General features: G+C 44.5%; 1 protein-coding gene across 21 annotated transcripts in view; it reads right to left on the reverse strand.

Annotated features, from left to right (window-relative positions):
* The window catches only part of PTPRD (protein tyrosine phosphatase receptor type D), a 2576377-nt gene that overhangs the window by 18620 nt on the left and 2531209 nt on the right, over positions 1-26548 (reverse strand). For all 21 annotated transcript variants that reach the window (XM_086961360.1, XM_086961371.1, XM_086961369.1 and 18 more), the window contains one exon: positions 6401-6555. In XM_086961360.1, coding sequence (XP_086817486.1) covers positions 6401-6555 — 155 coding nt within the window. The remainder of the gene's footprint in view (positions 1-6400; positions 6556-26548) is intronic.

A 26548-nucleotide genomic window follows, 5' to 3' on the forward strand; every position in this document is an offset into this window, starting at 1 on the left:
TTGGAGCACGCTGACTGTGGCTGTGTCGAGTGTTGGCTCTTTTGCTCTCCTCTGCTTGTTACTCTGAGACAAACATTCAGAAATCTTTTAACAAGCTAAGTCTATTTGAGAGGTAATTAGTGGAGGAGGAGCAGGAGGCATTCATATGAAAGAGGAAAGCATCCGAGTGTTAGGAAATGAGGAAAGAAGGAATAATAGGAAAAATATTCGCTCTCAGTGGCGTAACAAAAACCCCCGCAGCCCCCGAGCTCCGGGGTCCCTCTCTGGCATTGGCAGGCACCTGGCCAGAGGGCTCCAAACTGGGTCCAGAGCATGAAGGGACTCCCTGCATCTACTTTGCGGAGGGGGCTCTAGTTTCGTTACACCACTGTTCAGACATGCCTCTCCTAAGGGCCAAATTTACGTACTGTCCTATCATTTGATTTGCGGACACTCTGCAGTTGTGAAGATACTATTAGTAAAATAGCCTTGTGAATACCAAAAAATCGTAAACTTGCACAAACGTGTAAGTTTACCATTGTGTATCAGGGCCCATGTATTTCGGAAAATAAAAAAGTCAGGATCTCCGACTCTCCGACCAAGTGTTAAGTGGCTTTCATTGTATATGCACCCTACCTATGCCTCAAGTTTGCTCTGGTCTAGTTTGGAGGTAATATTGTTCTGCGTAACACTACGGCCTCATTGATAATGTGTTGGACTTTTCCTGATTTACACCATGCACTGTCAGGATATATGTTTGTTGGTTGTTCTACCTGTTTCCTTTCGCCTAACCATTTTTAAAGCGCTCTGATATCCTCTACAGTCAAGTTTGTTCTATATAAAACTTTATAAATAAATAATTTGTCAAGATATTGGATTTTAAGAAGGCAGTACAAAAATGCTGAAAGTGTTGTCAGAGGAATAATAACGATGAACACTGCAGAATGTACTTCTGAAATGAATCCATATGCACACTGTGTTACCTGCCACTTCAAGTGCCTTTTGATTAGAAGAAGCAATGACATAGCTTGGTCTATTGGCAAACCAGGTATAGTGATGTAAAATTGCTTTCATCAGCAAAATGTCAATTTGTCTCGTAAAAGTTCCATTTCAAATACAAAATATTGCTTTTTCTCATCTGCTGGGAAATTAGAAAGTGATTGCAGGAACTAATCAAAAACTACCCAAGTTCCCAGCGTAATGTCTGTTATTTTGGCTTATGGTGGGTACAGCCCGCTAGTTATTTCTATTATGAACCGAAAAAGAGCGTCAGCCAATCAAAGCACTTGTTATATAAAGCGCCCAAGTGCTGCACTTCCTTTGTTAGTGAAGTAAGCCAATGTATTACCATTTGTTAATAAGCATTTTACACAAAAGACAAACTTATTCTGGACAAGAGGAGGTCGTTCGATGTGTGCCTCTGCAAACATTCTAATTTTCAATAGTGAATGTAGAGAGGCAAAATGAAACAAATCTGCTGTTTTGTTAAAAAGGAAAATACACACATAAATCGAAGAGTCTCAAAACAACAAGGTGATTTTATATTCCAGACATTGTTGTTTAGGGTGACTTTTTCATCAGCTGTAGAGCTTATGGTAAATAAAGAGGTGCTCAGATTCGCTTTTGACATTCATATTATCCATCACGACAGAGGTACCTGGAGGGGGCAGGCAGGAACACATTTTACTTTCATTGTGTCTGCAATTAGCCAGGAAGCAGGGGTGGCTCCTCCGCTAAGGTGGTGGAGCGTCGCCACACTGAGCAGGTCAAAAAGGAAAAAATAAAATGATAATAATTCATTCCTACTATCTTTTTATTTTCCCATCCTTGCTCAGCGGGGTAGGGGCATTTATAGGCCCAAAGTGTTGGATATCCAAACAAATAATTTATTCAGTTTGACACATCTTTGTGCTGTGGTACAGCTGAACAATAAGTGTGTTTTAGACTTTTCTAGAATTGGGTGAGAAGGGATTTTGTCAGGATGCTGAGTGACTGGGTGTCCCATACTTAAGATCCTTCTACTGAGATTGTGTGTCCTCCAAGTGCTTCACTATGTCAATGAGGATTAATGTTTTCTGAGCCACAGATCTCACAATGTGATGAGGGATGTAGTATTTTTTTAGATTGCAGTACCCAGGCAGAATTTTCTGTAGGAAGGTTGTCAGTTCACTTTATGATTGTCTTGGCTATCAGTTATGGTAGCTTTCTGAAACTCTGGGCAAAGTAGGGATAATGGGGAATGTACTCTTACTTCTCTTAACCTGACATGCTCTATTTTGTCCATTTATTTTGATCAGTTGCTATAAACATTGTATTATCTTGTAACTTATTTTCACAATTTAGGCTGCTTCGTCATCATTTAAAGAGTTAATCAATTCTTGTGGATTTTTATGTTTGTGGTGCCTTCTTGAAGTTTCGTGATTTATTGATATTTTGTGTTCACCATGAAGAGACAAAATCAATCAATCAATCAATCATAGCATTTATATAGCGCACTACTCACCCGGAGGGTCTCAAGGCGCTTGGGGAGGGGGGGGGGTCCGCTACTGCTCGAACAGCCAGGTCTTGAGCTTCTTCCTGAAGGCGAGGTGGTCTTGGGTCAGGCGGAGGTGGGTCGGGAGGGAGTTCCAAGTCTTGGCGGCCAGGTGGGGGACGGCGGCGAGGGCGTGGCTGGTCGATCGAAGGTGGCGTGTGGGAGCGTAGAAGTTGAGGCGGCTGTTGAGGTAACTCGGGCCTTGGTTGTGCAGGGCTTTGTGTGCGTGGGTGAGGAGGCGGAAGGTGATTCTCATGTTGAACGGGAGCCAGTGCAGGTCTCTCAGGTGTCTGGAGATGTGGCTTCGTCTGGGGATGTCGAGGATGAGTCTTGCTGAGGCGTTCTGGATTCGCTGGAGTCTCTTCTGGAGCTTGGCGGTGGTTCCGGCGTAGAGGGCGTTGCTTTAGTCCAGACGGCTGGTGACGAGGGCCTGGGTGACCGTCTTCCTGGTCTCGGTGGGGGTCCACCGGAAGATCTTACGTAGCATGCGCAGGATGTTGAAACAAGACGAGGAGACGGCGTTGACTTGTCTGGTCATAGAGAGGGAGGAGTCCAGGATGAAGCCCAGGTTGTGTGCGTGGTCTGTTGGTTTGGGTGCGGAGCCCAGGGCGGGTGGCCACCAGGAGTCGTCCCAGGCGGAGGGCGAGGAGCCCAGGATGAGAACTTCCGTCTTGTCCGAGTTCAGTTTCAGGCGGCTGGTCATCATCCATTCGGCTACGTGTTTCATCCCTTCGTGTAGGTTGGCTCTGGCGGCGGCGGGGTCGTTGGTCAGGGAGAGGATCAGCTGTGTGTCGTCGGCGTAGGAGATAATGTTGAGGTTGTGTTGGCGTGCGATGGCCGCAAGGGGGCTCATGTAGACATTGAAGAGGGTGGGGCTGAGCGAGGAGCCCTGAGGGACGCCGCAGATGACTTCGGTGGCCTCTGACCTGAACGGGGGTAGGCGGACTCTCTGTGTTCTTCCAGCGAGGAAGGAGATGATCCATTCCAGTGCCTTCTCCTGGATTCCGAAGTTCCTGAGGCGCTGCACTAAGGTGCGGTGGCAGACAGTGTCGAATGCCGCGGAGAGGTCTAGGAGGATGAGGGCCGCTGTTTCTCCGTTGTCAAGCAGGGCACGGATGTCATCGGTGGCAGCGATGGGGGCGGTCTCAGTGCTGTGGTTGGCCCTGAAGCCCGACTGTGAGGGGTCGAGGGATCCATTCGTCTCGAGGAAGGCGGCCAGCTACTTGTTGACTGTCTTCTCGATGACTTTGGCTGGAAACGGGAGGAGCGAGATGGGGCGGTAGTTCTTGAGTTCGGTGGGGTCTGCTGTTGGTTTCTTTAGTAGAGCGCTGAGTTCGGCGTGCTTCCAGCTCTCAGGGAAGGTTGCGGTGTCGAAGGAGGCGTTGATGATGTCCCGTAGATGGGGTGCGATGGCGGCGTTGGCTTTGTTGAAGACGTGGTGAGGGCAGGGGTCGGTTGGAGATCCGGAGTGGATGGAGTTCATTGTGCGGATGGTGTCTTCGGTGTTGATTGGGGTCCAGACGCTGAGGGTGGTGGTGGGGGCGATGGTGCGGTCGTGGGGAGCGTTGGTTGTGTGCTGAAGCTGTTGTGTATGTCAGCGATCTTGTTGTGGAAGTAGGAGGCGAGGGAGTTGCAGAGGTCTTGTGATGGGGTGATGTCGTTGATTCCGGCGTTGGGGTTGGAGAGCTCTTTCACGATGTTGAAGAGTTCCTTGCTGTTGTGTGCGTTGTTGTCCAGTCTTTCCTTGAATGCTGTTTTCTTGGTGGCGCGAATCAGTTGATGGTGTTTTCGAGTGGCGAGCTTGAGGGTGGTCATGTTGTCCGGTGTTGGGTCTCTTCTCCAGGCTTTCTTGAGGGCTCGGCAGTTCTTCTTGGAGCTCTTGAGTTCGTCGGTGAACCATGGGGCCTTCTTGCTGCCGGGCTTGCTGGGCGGGGTCCTCAGTGGGGCGAGGTCGTCTGCGCAGCTGCTGATCCACTTCGTGAGGTTGTCGGCGGCCTGGCTGGGGTTCGCGGAGCTGGCGGGAGGGTGCTGGTTCAGGGCTGCGGTGAGCTGGTCGGCCGTGATCTTGTTCCAGCTTCTTCATGCAACCTGTTGCTGGTGGTGGTGGATCGTGGTCCTTCTGAAGCTGAAGTGGACGCAGCTGTGGTCCGTCCAGTGGAGTCCGGTGGCGTGGCTGAAGGCGATGTCTTTGCTGGATGAGAAGACGGCATCGAGTGTGTGTCCGGCGAGGTGGGTGGGGGTGGTCACCAGATGCTTGAGTCCGAGGTTGGCGAGGTTGTCAAGCAGGGTGGTGGTATTGCGGTCATTGTTGTTCTCCAGGTGGAAGTTGAGGTCCCCGAGGAGGATGTAGTCAGTGGAGGGGAGATCTTGCGGGCTGATGAAGTCGGCGATGTCTTCGCAGGAATTGTGTGCGGGGTCCCGGGGGACGGTAGATCAGGGTGCCTCTTGGGGTCGGTGTGGATCTGGAAGTGCAGGTGTTTGGCGGTTGTCAGGGTGTCGTCGGTGTTGGTCGTGATGCGGATGGTGTTCCTGTGGATGATGGCGATGCCTCCTCCCGTCTGGTTTGTTCGGTCCCTCCGGGTGATCTTGTAGCCCTCCGGGATGGGGATGGCGATGTCGGGCGCTGAGGAGGTGTTCATCCAGGTTTCCGGGAGGAAGGCGACGTCTGGAGATGGTGTCGAGAAGGTTCCAGAGTTGAACGGCGTGTCTGTGGACGGAGCGGGTGTTGAGCAGGATGCACTTCAGGTGGTGCTGCTGGTGTTCGGCTTGGTGGGTGCTGGTGTAGTGCAGGTCCGGATGCAGGTGAACTTGCAGGCGTGGCAACTGAAGTGTCCGTGGGTGCGTCTCGGAGTAGCTCAGTAGCATCCTGGGGCTCGGCCGGTGATGAGTACGTTGAGGGTGGTGGCGTCGTACGTCTGGCGGGTGGGGTGGCCTCTGCGGGGGCCAGGGGTCCTGGCACTGGGCGCGGTCGGGCGTAGACGGGCTTACCTTTGGCGCACCTTTGGCGCTCATTCGGTGCTCCCGCTGCACGCGTCCACTGCGCGGTCGCTCTGGGGACATCATAAGAAGGGAGCCGGCCGGGAGGGTCTGCGGGGAGGCGGGAGCGAGAGCCAATCGGCTGGCGGGGGGCAGGGCGGGGCCGCGGGCTGGGGCGGTGGAAAAGCTGGAGCGGGCTCGGCGGCCCTCAGGTGGCTGGGGCGGTGGGAGGCTTGTGTGGGCTCGGTGGCCCTCGGGTGGCTGGGGCGGCGGGAGGCTGGTGTGGGCTCGGCGGCCCTCGGGTGGCTGTGGCTGCGGGAGCAGGCACAGGCAGGAGGAGCGTGGGGGTGACCAGGCCAGAAGGCGCAGTGGTCACTCCTTGGTTCTGGTCAGGCTCCCCTTAAGAAGGGAGCCGGTCGGGAGGCGGGGGGGGGCGGGGCCGCGGGCTTGGCGGCCCTCGGGGACAGGGGAAATGATATTTCCACTGTCAGAGCTTTTTTTTTTTTTTTACCAGATGATATATCGCGGAAACAGAGTAAAATTAGAAGCCCAATTCATTCTAGGGAGCCATTAGTTTTAGGAATATTTACATTTTACAGATTACTGATAATGTTCCTGCATCTACTTCTTTGTCTTCTGACAGTCTGGGAGCATATTTATGAGAAGTCATAACTCCGCATCAATTGGTCTTCTTGTACATTTTGATCAACAGTGTAAATGTCTAAAATATATCTTTAAACTCATTATTTACTTTTCTATCAATCAATGCAAATGTATACAAACTTCACAAGCCACTGAATGCCTCTTGAGCATTAATGTTCATCCAACACTATTTAGATCAATCAAAGAACATTTCGCCAGAATGTATTCTTATTTTAACTGGGACTTGAATAAAATAGTTTCAATGCTCACCTGCAATGCACTGATATTGGCCCGTCCTGGCCAAACTGTTCTTTCGTTTTATGAACTTGACCAATGAAATCAATAAATCCTTCCCCGGACTTTGGCACTCCTTGTTCGGGCCAGTCAGTGAACTGGAATTGTCTCACTGTTCGGGACTGACCATCCTTTAAAGAAGAAAATTCAAGCCAGAAATGGATTATTAGGAGTGATGGAAATAAATGAGCAACAGCTGAATTCACAATAGCCATTAACTAAAGCAGATGCAGGACTGAGGGCGCTGGCTGAGACCCAACCATTTATACCGCTTGCCGCCCCTCCCTTTTCCTATTAGTGTAAATTATGTTCCACCACAACAATTTCACACTCCATAAACCGGTACTAATGTAAACAGGCTTTGTTTTTGCTTTTTATTAATTCTATAAATATTAAAATATGTTAGATGAACTTGGCGGCCATTCATGAAGTACTTAAGATTCATATGCACAAAGAAAAAGAGTGTGTTCAGTGATTGTATGATGGATTGAAGTAAAAACTCAGAAAAGTTCAAGATCCCCAGACCCCACAGGAGTCCTCTAAATTGTATTTGGCTGTAGAAACCAAGCACTTAAATATTTGGTTTGCAGCAGAATCAGAGTGTAAAGTAGATGTATTTTCCCAGATGCCCCTGGTTGTTAAGTTAATTATTCCATAGATTCGGAAAGCAGAGGAGGGTAGATGAACCTCCTAGCAGATGCAGAAGTAATCTAGCTTTCACACTGTGGCTCCCATCTGATACAACTTTAGAATATCCCGAAATACTGTGCGAGGAATAGTGCACAGTGATAGAAATATTACTTGACAAATCTTGCTGTAGACATTAACTAGAGGATATGCGAAACATATTTAACACCAGTCAATGACATCTAAATACAGCCATGCAATTATATTTTGGTAAAACATTTAAATAACATAACTTACTGGCATACCAATTCAAAAGACAAAAGAATGCTTATTGTAACTTTTATTTCAAATCATCCGCATCAGATCAAAAATGTGAAATTGCTGGTTACAGTTTAGATGTTAATTAGAAAGTCTACACTTTTGAAAAGAACAGTAGTTATTCGAGAAACAATCTATAGAAACACAAGTAGAAATATCAATCCACTTTAGTTGCAAAAATCCCTTTAATCTGTCGGCATACATTCAAGGAGACTGTAGCCTGATTACAAAACAATGTGAGATGAAACGGATGAATATTAACATAAGAATAGCAAATTCATTGTACCGCCAAGTACCTGTAAACATATCCTCATCAAAGAATGTTGCATGTCAATCTCTCCCCTGGGCAAAGGGAGCTCCTGAATTCATGTTCTATTGGTGAAAGTGCACATGTCCACAATAACTTATGTATTGGGCTTAAAATGCAGATACAATCAGACTACACTATGTATCCTTTCTCTGGTAGAAAAGATCATAAATAAGGTAACAGTATAAGGTGGTTGTAGAATTATCTAGATAGTAGTCAGTTAACATTAGATATCTTTTCTCTCACTGTAAACTTGGCACATAATCGCCTTTTTCTTTAGAATGCCTGGCATAAAAACAAATAACACAATGAACTTAAGCACTGCAAGGTCACAGGGAATCGAGTTCATCAGCACAATGGCGTTTCATGAGCAGACCTCTGACCCTGACGTTAGTAGTGCGGCAGTAACGGTAACAGAAGTAGTAAATAGGAAATTAAGTAGGTAAAAAAAGTAAAGTAGCCCTGGAAATCTCCATGATGTCACAATTTCGAGACAGATTTTCAAGACTCCCTACTCTTTCCTCGGGAACACATAGTTCTGGTGACAGTGCAATGCCTCAAACAAAGACAATACTTTTATAAATTAGACATTTGTAGAGCTAATTTAATTGTTATATCACGAACATAATGAGAGAAATGGGGTGTATGAAGTCAGCAGAAACAGAAGTTAAAGTTAGATAAGGAGAAGTGTCTTGCCCCATGCCAATCGGGGAATGCCAACTAGAGATTGTGCTGGTGCCCATTTAGAGCTGCTGTGATTTGTATTATATAAGGGCCACTCACGCATCTGTCACCCATTCTGTAATAACAAAGTGTGGTCATAAAAACTGCCACTAATGCCCGTTGTGCCCCCAGGGCATATGCTGGTCTGATTTTACTTTGCAGGGGCCAACAAAGATTACTTTCACGGGAGCAGAGGTTTCTGGAACCCATTTGACCCTCTTCCAAGGGGCACTGCAGGGGGCGCTGCCACTCTGGGGGCACAGAGTCAGTGTGCCTCCTGATGGCCTCTTTGCCTCTATGCTCAAGTCTGTAAAATGGCAATGTCCTCATGAAAATGTGGAAATGCCCCTTGGAGATTGTGCTGGTGCTTGTTTAGTGCAAGTGCAATCTGTACAGTGCTTACCTCTGACATTTTCTATAATATGGCCTCTGGTGCAAAGACAACACAGGTGGCATATTATCAATGTTTTTTGTTTTGAAGTAAAATCGCCTATGACATTTGCGCAATGTGCAGTTAGCACTAGAGTATTCCAATGTGCATCATGTTCACACTAGCCCTCTTTTGACCAAAATGGAATTCTACACATTGTGCCTCCTCCTTGTATTCGCTGATGCTGTGACATACAGGATTGAAGCAATTGGTCTGCCAGGTCGCTGCTGTTGGTGTTTTTTTATGCAGTATGCTCAATGCTAGAGTTGTACAATCGGTAACGAATTAGTCCTCTATGAGAGGCCCAGAGATGTTTTATGTCAAGGGCAAAGCGGGCAATTGATCAGGACTCCCACTTTCCAAAGGGCCCTTTGGGTTTGAATTAGCAGAAAATAAGTAATAACATGCAAAGTTATTCCGAACTGGGGCCTCTAAAGTATGACTTGCCCAGAGCCCCCAAAATACTTAAGTTGACCCTGGAGAGCCCCATGCATTTTATGAAGATTAGCAATGACACATGAACAACTAAAACACTCACTATAAACTGAATGGTGCTCCAAAGTGGGACTAAAGGAATGACACTGTGTGCTTACCTAAGTGTCATGTATGCGGCCAACTACGAGATGTAGTGGCAACAGGTAGTCCCTATTTACAATTCACCCATCTTGTCCCTAAGGATGTCGATTCACGCTACGAGTATTTCATGGTGGGGCTCAGCAAAGAGCTCATAAAGAGCGAGAAAGCATTGGGACACTGCACAACGAACACGGTCATGTACATGACATGATAGTGAGATGAACACGATTGCTCTTTCCTGCCTGTTCCACATACTGCTTTTAGATTATTGCTGAGACGTTTGTGGCATTTAAACGAACTGACACAAATTATACTGTTGATATCAACCTTCCTGCCTTCTGAAAATCCTGGAGGCATGCATCTTCTTACACAGAGCATATGGCGTCTCATCATGCTTCTAAATATTACCTCCAGCACTCAGACAAGAAATGACAACAAAACTAGAAGCAAACACATATTCACTTCAGTTGGTGATTGATACCTTATAAAAATATCAGGCTTTGAAAACGTTTAATCGCTTTTCTTACTTTATCACATTTTAGATTTGATTGCCACTTTCATTGAGTTTTTCCAAGTTACATAGTGTATACCATTGAAAAACATGCATCAATCGGTGAATAAATGTGTTTTTATGTCTTGTTTCAGTCTTTCTTTTTTCAAAATCATTTTCAATATCTTGTCAGAAAAATAAACAAGGTATTCTTTCAGGTCTAACACAACTGAGCTATTAATCGTAAATTTAATATAAAGGAATAAAAGCTTAATTTTTGGGAAGATCACACCATTTTTATAATCGTTTATAAAACATTTTCATTGATGAGGCAATAGGAGGACTAGTAGCTCAATGGGTTTAGTATGATGCTACATGATTTTAACCATCTGAACATCTATTAGAGACTGAGAAAGGCTAGTTGTGAAAAGAGATAAAGCCATTAGTGTGAGGCGGCTTTTGGTAGACTACCTAAGATGTGTTTTAGTCGAACGCCTATTACAGCCTTTAAAAAGCCCACCTCTCGGTTGATGAAACTCTCAGCACTGATGTGGACAAGTGTATCACCCTGTCTTTTGCATTTTTCCTTACCAATCATGATGATTTTCACTACGCCAACCAGATGGGAGGAGGCATCGCCATCATCCACAAGAACACCATCCGTCTCACGACCAGCACCGACAACACCCTGACCACCGCCGAACACCTGCATTTCCAGATCCACACCAACCCGAACACCACCCTCAGAGGCACCCTGATCTACCGACCCCCTGGACCACGCACACAATTCAGCGAGGACATCGCCGACTTCGTCAGCCCGCTTGCCCTCCCCTCCTCTGACTACATCCTCCTGGGGGACCTCAACTTCCACCTGGAGAACAACAACGACCGCAACACCACCACCCTGCTGGACAACCTCGCCAACCTGGGACTCAAGCAACTGGTGTCCACCCCCACCCACCTCGCCGGACACACACTCGACGCAGTCTTCTCTTCCAGCACAGACATCGACTTCAGCCACGCCACAGAGCTTCAATGGACGGACCACAGCTGCGTCCACTTCACCTTCAAGAGAATGACGACCCACCACCACCAGCAACAGGCCGCCCGCAGAAGCTGGAACAAGATCACAGCAGACCAGCTCGCCACCTCCCTGAGCCAGCACCCTCCTGCCAGCTCAGGGGACCCCAGCCAGGCCGCCGACAACCTCACGAAGTGGATCAGCATCTGCGCGGACGAGCTCGCCCCGCTGAGGACCCCGCCCAGCAGACCCGGCAGCAAGAAAGCCCCGTGGTTCACCGACGAACTCAAGAGCTCCAAGAAGAACTGCCGAGCCCTCGAGAAAGTCTGGAGAAGGGAACCTACACCGGACAACAGGACCTCCTTCAAGCTTGCCACCCGGAAGCACCACCAGCTGATCCGCGCCGCCAAGAAAACAGCATTCAAGGAACGGTTGGACAACAACGCACACAACTGCAAGGAACTCTTCAACATCGTGAAAGAGCTTTCCAACCCCAGCGCAGGAAACAACGACATCACCCCATCGCAAGACCTCTGCAACTCCCTCGCTTCATACTTCCACAACAAGATCGCGGACATACACAACAGCTTCAACAACCAACCAACGCACACCATGACCGAACAATCACCCCCCACCACCACCCTCCACGCCTGGACCCCGATCAGCACCGAAGACACCATCCGCACGATGAACTCCATCCACTCCGGATCACCGACCGACCCCTGCCCTCACCACGTCTTCAACAAGGCCGATGCTGTCATCGCACCCCACCTGCGAGACATCATCAACACTTCCTTCGACACTGCCACCTTCCCTGAGAGCTGGAAACACGCCGAACTCAGCGCTCTACTCAAGAAACCAACAGCGGACCCCACCGAACTCAAGAACTACCGCCCCATCTCGCTCCTCCCGTTTCCAGCCAAAGTCATCGAGAAGACCGTCAACAAGCAGATGGCCGCCTTCCTCGAGACGAACGGATCCCTCGACCCCTCACAGTCCGGCTTCCGAGCCAATCACAGCACCGAGACCGCCCTCATCGCCGCCACCGATGACATCCGAGCCCTGATGGACAATGGAGAAACAGCGGCCCTCATCCTCCTAGACCTCTCCGCGGCATTCGACACGGTCTGCCACCGCACCCTAGTACAGCGCCTCAGCAACATCGGAATCCAGGACAAGGCGCTGGAATGGATCACCTCCTTCCTCGACGGAAGAACACAGAGGGTCCGCCTACCACCGTACAAGTCAGAGGCCTCCGAAGTCATCTGCGGCGTCCCTCAAGGATCATCTCTGAGACCCACCCTCTTCAACGTCTACATGAGCCCCCTCGCGGCCATCGTACGCAAACACAACCTCAGCATAATCTCCTACGCCGACGACACCCAGCTGATCCTCTCCCTGACCAACGACCCCGCCTCCGCCAGAGCCAACCTGCACGAAGGGATGAAAGAGGTAGCCGAGTGGATGACGACCAGCCGCCTGAAACTGAACTCTGACAAGACGGAGGTCCTCATCCTGGGCTCTTCCCCCTCCGCCTGGGACGACTCCTGGTGGCCTCCCGCCCTGGGCACCGCACCCAAACCGACAGACCATGCACGCAACCTGGGCTTCATCCTGGACTCCTCCCTCTCCATGACCAGGCAAGTCAACAACGTCTCCTCGGCGTGCTTCAACATCCTACGCATGCTACGGAAGATCTTCCGGTGGATCCCCACCGAGACCAGGAAGACCGTCACCCAGGCCCTCGTCACCAGCCGACTGGACTACGGCAACGCCCTCTACGCCGGTACCACCGCCAAGCTCCAGAAGAGACTCCAGCGGATCCAGAACGCCTCAGCCAGACTCATCCTCGACATCCCACGAACCAGCCACATCACCGGACATCTGAGAGACCTTCACTGGCTCCCCGTCAACAAAAGAATCACCTTCCGCCTCCTCACCCACGCACACAAAGCCCTACACGACCAAGGCCCGAGCTACCTCAACAGCCGGATCAACTTCTACGCTCCCAAACGCCACCTCCGATCAGCCAACCACGCCCTCGCCGCCGTCCCCCGCATCCGAAGAGCGACTACAGGAGGAAGGTCCTTCTCCTACCTGGCCGCCAAGACCTGGAACTCCCTCCCGACCGACCTGCGCCTGACCCAAGACCACCTCTCCTTCAGGAAGAAGCTGAAGACCTGGCTGTTCGAGCAGTAGCGGCACCCCCCCCCCCAGCGCCTTGAGACCCTATGGGTATGTAGCGCACTCTATAAGTGTCACTGATTGATTGATTGATTGATAGTGAACGTGGAAACCAGTGCGTCCACTGAGGCTACTCTACTTTTCTGACACTCAACCAATATAGGACAATGGTCTGCTGACAAGATGGTATAGATAAGGCATATGCTCCATTCATAGCCCATAGTGCATAGTCTCTTTTACCCCCCCCCCACATCCCTACTCCTACAAGCTTATAGGGAGCCTGACCATTGGTGAACGTGAAATTCTAATGAAAGACACTGTCCTTTTCAAGTTAATATTGGACTTCTGGATTGGGAGGGAGAATTAGTTATTATGGGTGATTTTAACTGCATTATGGACTACCAACTGGACATCACTAGACATGGTGCTTTTCAACGTATGCGCAGGTCTCGTGCTGCTATCCTAGAAATAGGACGCATCCATAATATTAAAGATGTCTGGCATAGTATGTGGCCGGCTATACTTATTACTCCGCCCCTCACAAACTTTGCTCCTGCATTGACATGGCCTGGGAATCTGATAATTTATTGAATAGTAGCTCTATTGCGTTATGTCCACGAGTTACCTCTGATCATAACCCTATTTTGTTTCAGTTTAATTTCCCACGAATACATACAGGTCCTAGGATGTTTTCCTCTCCCAGGCATCTATTCACAACCACAGTGTTTATTTCCCAACTCAAGACTCATATTATAGACTTTATTAAAAACAATCTCAACTCTACTTCATGTATCATTGTGTGGGATGCTTGTAAAGCCAGTATTCGGGGGTTCACCCAGCAATTTCTCTTTAGACAAAACCATGAGCGCCGCGAAACTAATAAAACTATAACTAATAATATTCTTTCACTTGAATTTCTAATAGCCGTCGCTCTACGCACATGCTCTTTTAATGTGGTGGAACTAGGGCTAAAACTAGGACACTTAAAAGCTACTTTAAAAACAATACTCTGGGAAAAAATAGTATAAAATTACATAAATCTCAAATCTCCCATTATGAAAATGGAGATAAAGTTGGAAAACTTCTAGCTCATAAAGCTGCGATGAGAGAGCTAGCACTACGATTAAAAGCTTAAAAGGTTCTAATAATACAACAGTTGACCAACCCCTACAAATACTAGAACAGTTTGTAGAATTTTACAAGAAACTATATACACCAGAAAGTTACCCCACCCCGGCTAGTATCCAGGCTTATTTGGATTGTTATATTACAGAAAAATTTGATCATCTCGGGCTTGACCAACTGTCTGAACATGTTAGTCTCTTAGAGATACGGCAAGCTATTTTGTCTCTACCATCTGGAAAAGCAGCTGGGGAGAATACTCTACCCTTAGAGGTGTATAAAATTTGTATTGATGGGCTACTGCCCCTCTTCCATCAGGTCATTAGCTCTATTGGCGAGAATGGGAAAGCACCGAACTCCTGGAACACTGCTGAACTGATTTTCTTTTTGAAAAAGGATAAGCCGGCCAACGAATGCGGCTCATACCGACCCATGTTGCTTATAAATACAGATGCAAAGGTATTTGCAGAAGTGTTGGCCACGCGACTGGCTCCATTAATACCAAAGATAGTCAATCCACAGCAGCATGGGTTTGTAATAGGTAGGGATACTACAGCTCACATTAATATGGCCATTACTGCTTTTGATATATTTATTTTACTTATTTTCTTATTTTCAAAGTTTTATATAGCGTGAACAAGATCTTTGCAGATATCAGAGCGCTTAACAATCTTTTGGGTTCAAAATAGTAGTAGGTAATGTGTGAGTAGCATAGTAGGATAACAATCAGATAAAAACAGCTATCAGAGCGCTTAACAATCTTTTGGGTACAAAATAGTAGTAGGTAGTGTGTGAGTAGCATAGTAGGATAACAATCAGATAAAAACATAAGTACAATTACACATTCATATAATACAAAAAATGCAAGGTTGGTGCAATGTTCAGGATATCTCCAAAGAAAAAGTTCAAGTGAATTTGGCCATAAGGATGGCTTTTACTTCTTTCTTAAAAAATGCAGTGGAGGAGAGCAGCCTTGTTTCGGGAGGGATCGAATTCCAGATCCTGGGAGCCATTCCGGAGAAAGATCGTTTATAGGTTTTTTCCTTCCGGAATCTTCGCGGTTTCAAGAGGAGATTTTTTGTGCTTCTGGTGGATCTCAAGCCCCTATATATAGTCAGTTTTTGAGTGAGGTAGTTGGGTGACTTGTTGTGTACAGCCATGAGAGTCATACAAGCGATTTTCAACTGTATCCTGGCTTCAAAAGGCAGCCAGTTCAGAGATTTTAAATCAGGGGAGATATGCGAGTGTTTTTTTGATCCAGTGAGAAGTCTCGCTGCAGCATTCAGGGTGGCTCTAAGGGGTGCAGTTGTTGCTAGGGGGAGTCCGCAGAGAGCGACGATTCCGTAGTCTATGCGTGGGATGACTAGGGCTTGTACTACAGTTTGGAAGTCCTTAGCAGGGAGGAAGGGTTTAAGTTTCCTCAAGGTGTTTATTTGGAAATTAGCTTCCTTAGTTGCTTTGCTGATATGCTGTTGCATGTTGAGATTGGCGTCAAGCGTGATGCCTAAGGATTTTGCGGAGTCCACGATAGTGGGTTGGATATTGAATGCAGTTAGGTGCTTGAGCCAGGTTTGGGTGGTGGAGATTTTCGCAGGAGATGAGATCAGAAGGAACTCAGTTTTCAGAGCATTTAGTTTGAGGTGATTATCGGCCAGCCAAGATTGGATGTTTCTGAGCGTAGAGTTCAGAAGTTTGATGTCTTATATATATATATATATAGCAGAGACAAATCCCTCTCCACTCGGTATGATCCTTCTGGATGCTGAGAAGGCTTTCGACCGAGTGGGGTGGGATTATCTCTGGTCGGTAATAACAACTATGAGTTTTAATGGTCAGTTCGTAACGTGGATTAGATCCCTATATGATAACCCTATGACGAGAATTAGTTATGCAGGTTTGATTTCGGTCACCTTTTCTATATCTCGGGGCACCCATCAAGGGTGTCCCTTGTCACCTTTATTGTTCGCTCTTTCGATGGAACCATTTCTCCATCCTCTGCAGTTACAATCCTGCATAATACCTTTTAGCTTAGGCCCTCATTCATTGAAAATAACGGCATACGCCGATGATATTGCTATTTATTCTACTGATATTGTAAAGGCTCTACATGGAATAACCACAGAGGCTAGTAAGTAGATTTGGCGATGTCTCTGGTTACTAATTAAATCTAAATAAAATTCAAATCTTTGCTAATTATAGCAGCTACAGTATCAAGGCTATGTTAGACGGCCACTTATCTTGGTGTTAAAATATCAGCAAAAATCACAGAGATAGTCACAATTAATTACGACGTTTTAGTTAAAGCTACTATTGTGCAATTAAAGAAATGGCATAAACTCCCCTTAAATATTATTGGTCAGATTAATTTAATTAACATGAAAATACTCCCCAAATTTCTTTATTTATTCCAGTCCATTCCCTTTTCTCTTAGTAACCTTTTCTTTAAAAAACGTATGGAATATTTAGTAGTTTTATTTGGGGATATCGTAAAGCCCGTCACTCCATGACACTACTTAAAAGCTCCTTAGATAATGGGGGACTTAATTTTCCGGACTTTAATTATATTTTTGGCCAACCTTTATTGGTCGTCTACGATGCTTACTAAATACAGACAACCAACTTTACTTCCATATTTTTATGTTAAATTTGGATTCTAATATGTTTTTTCTAAGAGTTAATGACCCCAATTATTTCAAAAGAGTTAAATTTAAGACTGCCAGGGATACGGTTAGGATATGGTCTAATATATTGGCTTTTTGTAAAACCTCTTTTTTTCATCCCAAATTGGTATTGTGGGGCAATCCTGGACTTCCAGGGATATTTAGCGACAATATGGTAAATATCTTGTGTAACCATGGCATAAAGACACTGGGGGATCTATATGGTACTCACGGTTTTATCAGCTTTGAGACACTCAAAATCCTTCATAAAGTTACAGAATCAATGATGTTTAAATATATGCAAATTTATGATTTTTATATTCGCAAGATGAGAATACAAGAAATAATGGAGCACTAAGCTAGGGCTTAATATTATCCCCACCATGATTACCTTATATCTTCGCAATATTAATAACTTAGTTCAGTCCTCAAGTTTAAGGCTATGGCAATTTAAAACCACCTGTATGCTCTACCATACACCTGATAGGATATCTAAATGGGCTACCAACATCTTGTTTAGTGATCGAACTAAATGCCCAAAATGTGGCCTCGTTGCTGCGGATTTGTAACATATGCTGTTTTCCTGCCCCGTTCTATCGGAGTTTTGGTCCGCTTTGGATAAAATTATGAAATAAAATTGATTTGTCCCCCCCCCTTACAGCATCCTCTGTATTACTTGATATCCATATAATACCTATTCCGCAGCAAGCTGTTGTCACTATTGTACTATTATGTGCTAAACTAACTGTTGCACGTGCTTGGATATCTCCTAAACCCCCACACATTATGGAATGGTGGACATTGATCAACGATATTTACTCTATGGAATTTGCTTTGGCCAAACTAAGAGGCACTCGCTCTTTAATGAAATGTGAAAAAATGTGTGGTTCTTTTATCATTTGAATGTTTATTATTAGTTTTGGCATTTATCTTGAAGAAATTACCTGCCACGTTATATGTTCTTTTTTTTGTTTTTCTACTGTATTAATTAGGTTTTGTAATTGTTTTAATTTTTCATTCTGCTATTTTGTCATTTCTCTCCCTGGTCTGTTTTGTACTTTTAATTTGTATTTTTTCTCTGTTCCGAGTAGTGAATACATTTTTTTTTTAAATAAACAAAAAAGAAAGACACTGTCTTTTTACACCTGGCAGAAGAATCTGCCAATCCTCCCTGATATAAATTTGGTTTGTTCTCCTACATTTCCACAAAGAATATATGTGGTGAGTTAGGGTATATGGCAAGTGTAGAGCATGACACACTTGTATGCGATGTGACTGGTGTTTAGAGAATTCATATTCAGTCCATGCAAGACTGAGCACTGCTGCAGAACTAATGGCAAACTGAAAACAATATGTGTATCCTTGGCAGTACTACCTCCTGACCAGACTAGTAAATAAGTTACTACAGTGTTGCGTGCTGGCACATCACTGCACTTGGATCCACATTCTGTGGCCAATTGTGGCTTTCCAGTTTTGTCATGTTCGCTAGACCTTGTATGGACCTAGGTCACATTTGGAATATAAACTCTTGCGAACAATTAGGAGCCATCTCTAACCTCTCCCTCAAAAAGAAAGACCAGAAGAGTGGGTCTTGATATGGCTGGGAAGATGGCTGTACAAAGTTATGAGTTGTGAACATGGTACATTCTTTGATGGGACCCAGCATTCTAGCCAGTGCTTGAAATAGATAATAGCTAACACTTTAGGATCAATTCCTTGTATTAGTCTGGATCTTAGGGAAAAAATGTCCTGCATGGAGCAAGGGCTACTCTGAAAATTGCTGTTTCTCTTCTAATGCTGAGAAAAACCTAAGACTCAGGTGCAATTTCTGGTGCTGTGATCTGTCTGTTCGGAGAAAGAAGCTGTACTAGCCTGGACTAGGTGGCTGGGGGCTGCAGGAGACATTCCGGGACTGTGAGTGTGGAGAAACTGCATTGTCCTGTCTTTACCCACACCACCCCAGACATTGTGGCAGCCCATATCACCATCCCTTCTAGTCTAAATCAGGATTTCTCCTCCTCGTTCTAGTCCTTAGGTTAGATTTCATTTAGACAGCCTGAAGATGGCTTCCCTGATCCTGGAGTGATTTAAATTACATTTCTCTCCTTTATGGCTCCAAAGATGTTGTTGTTTACGTGTGTGCCACAAACCTAACATTAAGTTTCCCAATTGTAATTCGAACCAGTGGGTTCAGTGGGAATCTCTGGTACTCTGCATTCCCATGCCTGCCAGAAAATTGTGATGACATACAGTCAGTTACTAAATACTGATTCACAATGTTTAGTTCCCCAGGGACAGCTACCTAGAACTCCTCTTGATCATTGAACCCTATCACTGATCAGCAGAGCCGCCATGACAGAATTAACTGGACAATAGAGATTGAATGTGGTAACCAAACAATTGGCACTACAAAACGTCTATAAAGGGTATAACTTCTATAAAGAACGAACTAATCAGAGCATGCACAAAACATTTTAACATTGTTTCAGGTACCTTTGTTGTGTTGACTGTGGATTATAAACATCATAGTAAGATACTGAGACGCAGTGATCTCAAGGATATCTGAAAATTTACAAAACTGTTTCTCTAGAAAGTCATAGTCAATAAATATGTATGTAATTTATATTATTGTGTCATGTTGAGCAAGCACTATAAAAATATTAGAGGTGATAGTACAATAAAAATACGTAGTAGGTAGTAGACAGCCTTCTAGACTGTTTTACTGCTCATAACGGCAATACATTTCCTACATGCATTTAAAAATCCATAATTTTAACTCTGATGAAGAACGCTGCATAATTTTTGGAGTGTGTTGTATTATAATATATCTGAGTCTGAAACCTACAACTACCTCTAAAAGTAAGTGCTTTCAATTAATTAAAGCTATTCTCAGAGTGTGACATAAAGAAAGTGATTTGTTTTACATTTGGAGAGCAACAGCATGTGAGACTCTGGGACAACAATGGTGAATAGCAGGATATATCACATTTACTGGCCAATAACTACACACTTCCTAAAGTCGCAGAGAATATGCTTTCCATCATCACACCAAATTCTGCAGCTCACTTGATTAGGGCTAAAGACTTCAAAAGTATGGCATGTGATTTATTGTATATCATGCCCCCTTTTATTATTGAACATAAAGCCTATTTGCAGAACTGTACAAGGAGGGAAGATTGCACAGCCTCTTGCCAAGGAACTCTTATTCTGCAGATTTACACTTCCAAGGAACTAATGTGCTAAGATTTTAAATATTTCTCCAGTGTCTTATGGAATAATAATACCATGTAGATTGAAGAAATAAGAAGCATTCTATGTTGATGGTCTGGCTCGAAAGCCCAGCTGTCGCCAGACAATTGTGTGAGAATCACTAGGAGAGAGGATTTGGTTAGACTCGCCTGTGAGGAGCCATAGGGATGTGTTAATTGTTCAGAAGTTGCGTGCGTCCCCAGAAAAAGTGCTTGCCCCCAAAAGCTGTGATCATTTTATTTATCCAACTGCCTAAGCTTGCATTTTCAGGGACACACACATTGTAATGCTATTAAAGTGTCTTAGATAATTAGACAATTTAAGTTGTTTTCCTCTGACAGCAGCGGAGATGGGTGGAAGGTAGTCATTGACCTACGTCCATTTGTAGGTCTGGCTTAACAGTGAAACTGTCACCTAACCTTTTAACCTATCCCACAATTATTCTATAGTTCTTTGCTTCCACACAAATGCATATCCATTCCCATGCCATTTAATAGTAATGCTTCACATTATCATGCAACATTCCTTTAAAACCAGACCTACTGCCATTGCCAATGCCTGTTGTAATAATTGTGTTATATTTCAGTCATAGTTTTAAAAAAAACAGAAGGAGCATTCCCCATACTCAGAAATCTTCCCTGATCTAAGTATATCTGTGCCATCGTCATGAACTGCTCTTCTGTAGTTGAATACAAGAGCTCACTCTTTTCTAATATGACGACTGCTAAGTATCCCAAAATACACCACACAGCTCTATCATATTCAGATCTGAATGTGATTTTAACAGTCATCAATAGTTATCTCCCACGGGAGGATCTTGACAACATGCCTCAATTGCTTACCAGCTATCATTGTCAATAGTTTACTGCACTTATGTTTGCTTTTTGTTGAAAAATTATTTCCACATTTTTGTGTTTTTTTATTTTCACGACTAAGTTGCCTGGCTCTTATCTTCTAAAACAGTGGATTATTAAAATGTTCTACTTCTTCTAAATGTATCATTCTACATGACATCGAAGCCACATGATTCCAGATGTGATCATACACATTTGGGATAGGAAACACAATGAAAAGGGTGTTTTAACTATGTTACTTGGTACCTTTTGGTGAGGATATGTTGGTACACAATGGAAGAGGAAAGAAACTTCTTATATGCATATTTGCAGTATAAAATAGTGTTTCTATGTCTGGCCAAAGATGGAACAACTCAATGCTGTATGGTAAAAGATGTGCTGATGTGCACCTACTCAGCCATTCGTTCATTGCAGGAACGTGTCTACTCTGCACCCATAAAGGCATATCTCTTCTCTGACAAAAGTTACTATTCCTTCAATGGTACTAACTGCAAGTCAACAGCACAGTCATGAATCAGACACATTTTCATTGGGATCTGTGAATGCCAATTTGGCCATTGAAGGAGTGAGGACCCATGTTGTTCACCAAAGAGGAGAACTAGGATAAATCTCCTCCACCCACCACTGACATCACTTCCTAATACAAAGAAATGTCTGCGAGAAAAGAAGACAATTGTACTGCTACCTATATTCCACTGGAAACCACAAGAGGTGGACTGGATACAGTAAAGATCTGGACCACTGGAATCATGCAGCAGTAGATGGCCAAATTACATGGCAGCCTTGCCTAAATCTGGCAATTACAGAGCATCATTCTACGGGAAACAGGTCTACAGAACTGTGTAGAACAGTGATGCTCAAAGTACGGCCCAGGGGCCGCCTGCGGCTCTCCTGACCTTCACATGCAGCCCCTGGGTTAACAGTATCACTGGGCTGCTGTTTACTTCAGGAAGCACTAACATTCAGAAAGATGTTAATACATGGGGAAGTGTTTCTTTACAAGCTCACTGAAGTAAAGGCCACGGGAAAGAATCTAGTAAGGTACCCTGCAACATTTAACCAACCACAAAGCCCCACTCCCATCCTGCTACCATCAGCGCAGCCCTCTGGCTCACCACAGACCATACTTTGCGGCCCCTCAGGAAATGTTTATGAGTATCTATGGCATAGAAAGTTTCATATTCATTCTGTTCATATTTCACAATGAAGGCGTTTGGGATTCAAACATGGCACCTTAAAAAGAGAGGCGGCCTGTTTGTGATTCTTCTAAAGCATGAGTGTCCTGTTGAAATAATCGCACCTTGGAGTAAATGATTGCCAAGTAAATATGAACTTGTGTTAATAGAAAAACGAAATCAAAAATCACAAAAAAGTAATAAATCTATCTATCAACCATCTTTGAAATATATTTAAATACTTCACTTTTTTTCTGCCTGCAGAGTAAAGCTCTTCTCCCAGTACGACAATTTGGACGTTTCGATCAATTGTCACCCATTTGAAATGAAATCTACAGAAACCAACAGCTGAAATTGGCCAGTTAACTTTTGTAAAGCATCCCGCTAAATTGCATCATGCATATTCAAATTTTAATATTTTTTTATGTGCTTGAACTAGAAACAAATGTTGTTTCTGTTGTAAATTTGCAGAAGGAGATGCATTACACGATGACTGTCAAAAGCATATTTTGGTGGAAAAAGCCAAACAATTTATTTTTTCCAGTGGCCCTGGCCAAGACCCACGCTAGTGTAATATGTGAGATGAAAGGTAACTTAATAAAAATGTTCTGAACAAGGTAGAAAGCTCTAATGTTGGATTTTTAACCAGCTAGAATGGCAGCTAATGTTAGGTCTACATAAAAGAGACAGATTGGGGATAGTGTGATGAGAATGCAACCTGGACTCGCCTCCTGTGTTGTTTTCTGAAAATGACAACGGGAATAAGGATATCTGAGATGGTTCACTGGTGTGTTTTGCTTTGGAGATCAGCCGGCATCGCAGCTCATTAAGCAATTTAGGAGCAACTCATAATCGAAAATTAAAGTCCACCAACATCTGCGAGAGGCGTTTCCTTAAAACACGATTCCGTGAGGAGAGCATCGCTTGGACGCAGTGGGATCTTTTGGACGAATGAATCAACTTAGGATTCGCAAAAAGTAGGTAAATATTTAGAGAGGTGCATCTGAGACAGCGAGCAATCTGTCAATTATTTAGTGAACAAAACTGAGAGCACCAGACTGACTCTACCTTCTGCTTCTAATCATATTTCCATTAGATCAATATCATTCTTATATCTTAAGAGACTGAAATGAGATGTTATACCTGTCTACAGAAGAGGGCAGGAAGGTGACACCTCTGCGGTACTTCACTTCTGGAACATTATACACAAGAACCATATGTGGTAAAATTACATGTATCCAGCAAAGCTATTTATTGGTGCTTAAAGTCTGATAATGCTCCTTTCATAACAATGAACGCTTTACAACTCAGTGCATCTACATTTACCTTTTCTATGTTTGTATTTCAAGATCGCTTCATCTCTCCAGCAAAACATTCCTAGAAAATGCGCTACTAATGTCTATTCATCCTGCACTCTAGCTATACACAGCACCATGGATTTGTCTGTCTGTCACGTGTCTAGCAGTATAACTATGTGGCTGTCTTTCTCTCAATACATCTGTCTGTTTGTCTATCCATTGCTGTTAGTAAATCTGTCCATCAAGCTTTATTTTTGTTATCAATCTCTTTATTTCAAAGTAAATATAACTATATTAGACGATGCCTCTCCATTGGCCTGCCTGGTGTTTCAGGCAGTCTGACTGTCTTTGTGACTGTCTGTCTATGACATAACCCATCACTATGTCGGTCCACCCTGCCTCTGTCCACAAAAGTACTAGATGCTAATTATGCTGAACATAAGGATAACAAGTCTTAAAGTGCTTTCCCATCAAGTTCACAAAGAATACTTGAGATGAAAAGACAATATTGAGCTCTCTTGGACCTCAGTTCTTGATAATATGTGGACAGCAGAGGAGAAGTGAAAGCCTATCAGACAAAGCTTGACAATCTCTTAGTGTTCATGGGTGAGCTCGCATCTGCATTATTGGATTGGTATCTAGATGGCACTCAAAGAAGCATGTCTTCCAGGGTCTTGCCCTGCTTGCACTATGAGTGCAAAACGTCTACCATGACTGTTTAATAATCTAATTGACAAGTAGCAAATTAAACACAAGTGTGTCTTTCAAGACAGGGTTTAGTGTCATCTTGTGTGTTCTTATAAATCCCATGTCCCCATTGTCACACAAAGAAATGATTATACTGGGAACAGAAGGTGACCAGGTATTGGTCAGTGTAATGGACAATACCCTAGATTTCTTCTTACCCTGTGACAATGGAGGTGGGTGCTTCAAAGAGAGCATAAATATGATTGGACAATCACAACAAACAAGGATATACCCTTTCTAGCTTGCACCTCACTGTGCATCAAAATTCAAGACTTATAATAGCTGATGTTATGTCTCCTTTTTCAAATACATTTACCTAAAAAAATCATTTTTGCATTAAGCATTAAAGTCGGCCGCTCCCCTTCCAAGAGAAGACCTGGCCTGCTATTAAATTTGAAATAATTTGAAAGCTAACTTACTCTATCTGAAGCAGTGCTTAATTTGAGTCGATTGTTTCCAGTGCTCAACACCTGCAGTTAATTGTCAGCACCTGCTCTAGTGACAGGCCTCCAAATGGTGGCTCTGTCTGCTGAGAAGAGCAACCGGGTTTAGTAAGCCAATACACATTTGAAAAGAACATCACTTGCCACTCACCCCATTATTATAGCTTTGAGTGGCCTAGAAAAGGCTGAATTGCCACACATGTAGGAGTGTGATGGTTAGTAGTCCAAGTGGTACTGCTATTGGCAGTGCTGCCAGGGGCATTGTGTGGGACATGCAGCAGTACCTTCCGAGGAGGGCCCTGGCACTTAATTTTTTTAACAAATTAAGCACTGACCCAAAGGATGTGATTGGTTACGCCCCCTGCCAATGGAACTGAATGTTTTTAAAGGGATCAACAAGCGTCATGTCTTCCTCACAAAAACCCTTTACCCGCTGCTAGAAATGTTTCACATAGTACGTTCACCTTTATATGATTGAATGCTTTGCCAGCGTCTAGATTTTTGAGCTTTTAACAACATCTACAGATAAGCAAATATTCCCTAAAGGTTACAAATATAACGTGGCTATTCTGTGCGCCGCAGGGACCTATCAAGTTGAAATTCATTCAGTGCTTAATTGGAGCCAGTGGTTTCCAGTGCTTAGCATCGGCACTTAATTGTCAACACCTGCACTTATGACAGTCTGCCAAGTGGTGACACTGATTGTCTAATATATAGATGAACACAACAAAGGTTGTTTAATTGTTCAATATACATAAAAAATTCCTGCTGCAATGCCATGCTTATAGCTTTGGGGGCCTGGAATAGTCTGAATTGTCACCATTGTAGGATTGCTATGGTTAGTAGTTGTGTGGGAACTGACACCGGGAGCGCTGGCAGAGGCAACAGTTGGTGCAAGCTGCTGTGGCCTCCTGACGATGGCCCTGGCACTTATTTGTTTACAAAATAAGCCCTAAATTCATTCTTATATTGCTAAAGTTTTTCCAAGTGAACGAACTTCAACACTGGTTGTTTTATTAATTAGTAGGGCATGACACAGAGAAAAGAACAAAAACAGAGAGAGAGGTAAAGAGACATAAGTGAGAGACAAAACACATAAAAAAAGAAAATTCGGTTTCCAGCAGCTGATTTCAACTCGGTATCCCAAGACAGATAGACAGACAGACAAAGGCATTCAATAACATGTGTCATGGAGTTGTTTCTACTGCCTCACTACATTAGCTGAATTCTGAACTCAAACTTGCCTACGCCATTTTTTCTCAGCATCTAAGAAGTCATTTCTAGTGCTTCCCTGGATAAATACGGCTTCAAAACGTAGAAAAATGAAATAAATTAGGTTGCAAATTAACCACGATTATAATTTTGAAATCAAAAGGTGAAAGATGATTAATCCAAAGTGGAAATATTCAAGTTATCTGCTTTTCATGACCTCAAATATCATTTTAACCTGCTACTCCTCTGTCTGGTTGCTTTTCTGAATCTAGTATATGCAATACAATTCTTCGGCAAAGAGAAGTTTGTGGTCAAAACCTGTCTCAGTCCTTTTTAGGTCTCGCCCTGGAATTCGCATCCGAAGGATGCGTCCAGGGCGGAGACTTATAGTCGGCTGACACGGGGGAATGAGGGACACAAAACTGTGACGAGCGTGGATTGAGCTGCGTGCACGCGCGTCAACATTCACGCATGCGCACATCACAGCCACACGCATACACAGCACTCACGCATGCGCACATACACACGCATACACAGGCACACCCCCGTCACCTACACGCATACACAGAGACCCCTCCACACACACCAGCCCCTCTCCTCTCGGCTCCACACACACGCACACGCATTTACACTTACACAGACACGCAGGCACCCAGACAGGCAACCCCCCCCCCTCACACACACGCAT

Source organism: Lissotriton vulgaris, chromosome 3_1 (genome assembly GCF_964263255.1).
Source record: "Lissotriton vulgaris chromosome 3_1, aLisVul1.2, whole genome shotgun sequence".
Classification (NCBI taxonomy): Eukaryota; Metazoa; Chordata; class Amphibia; order Caudata; family Salamandridae; genus Lissotriton; species Lissotriton vulgaris.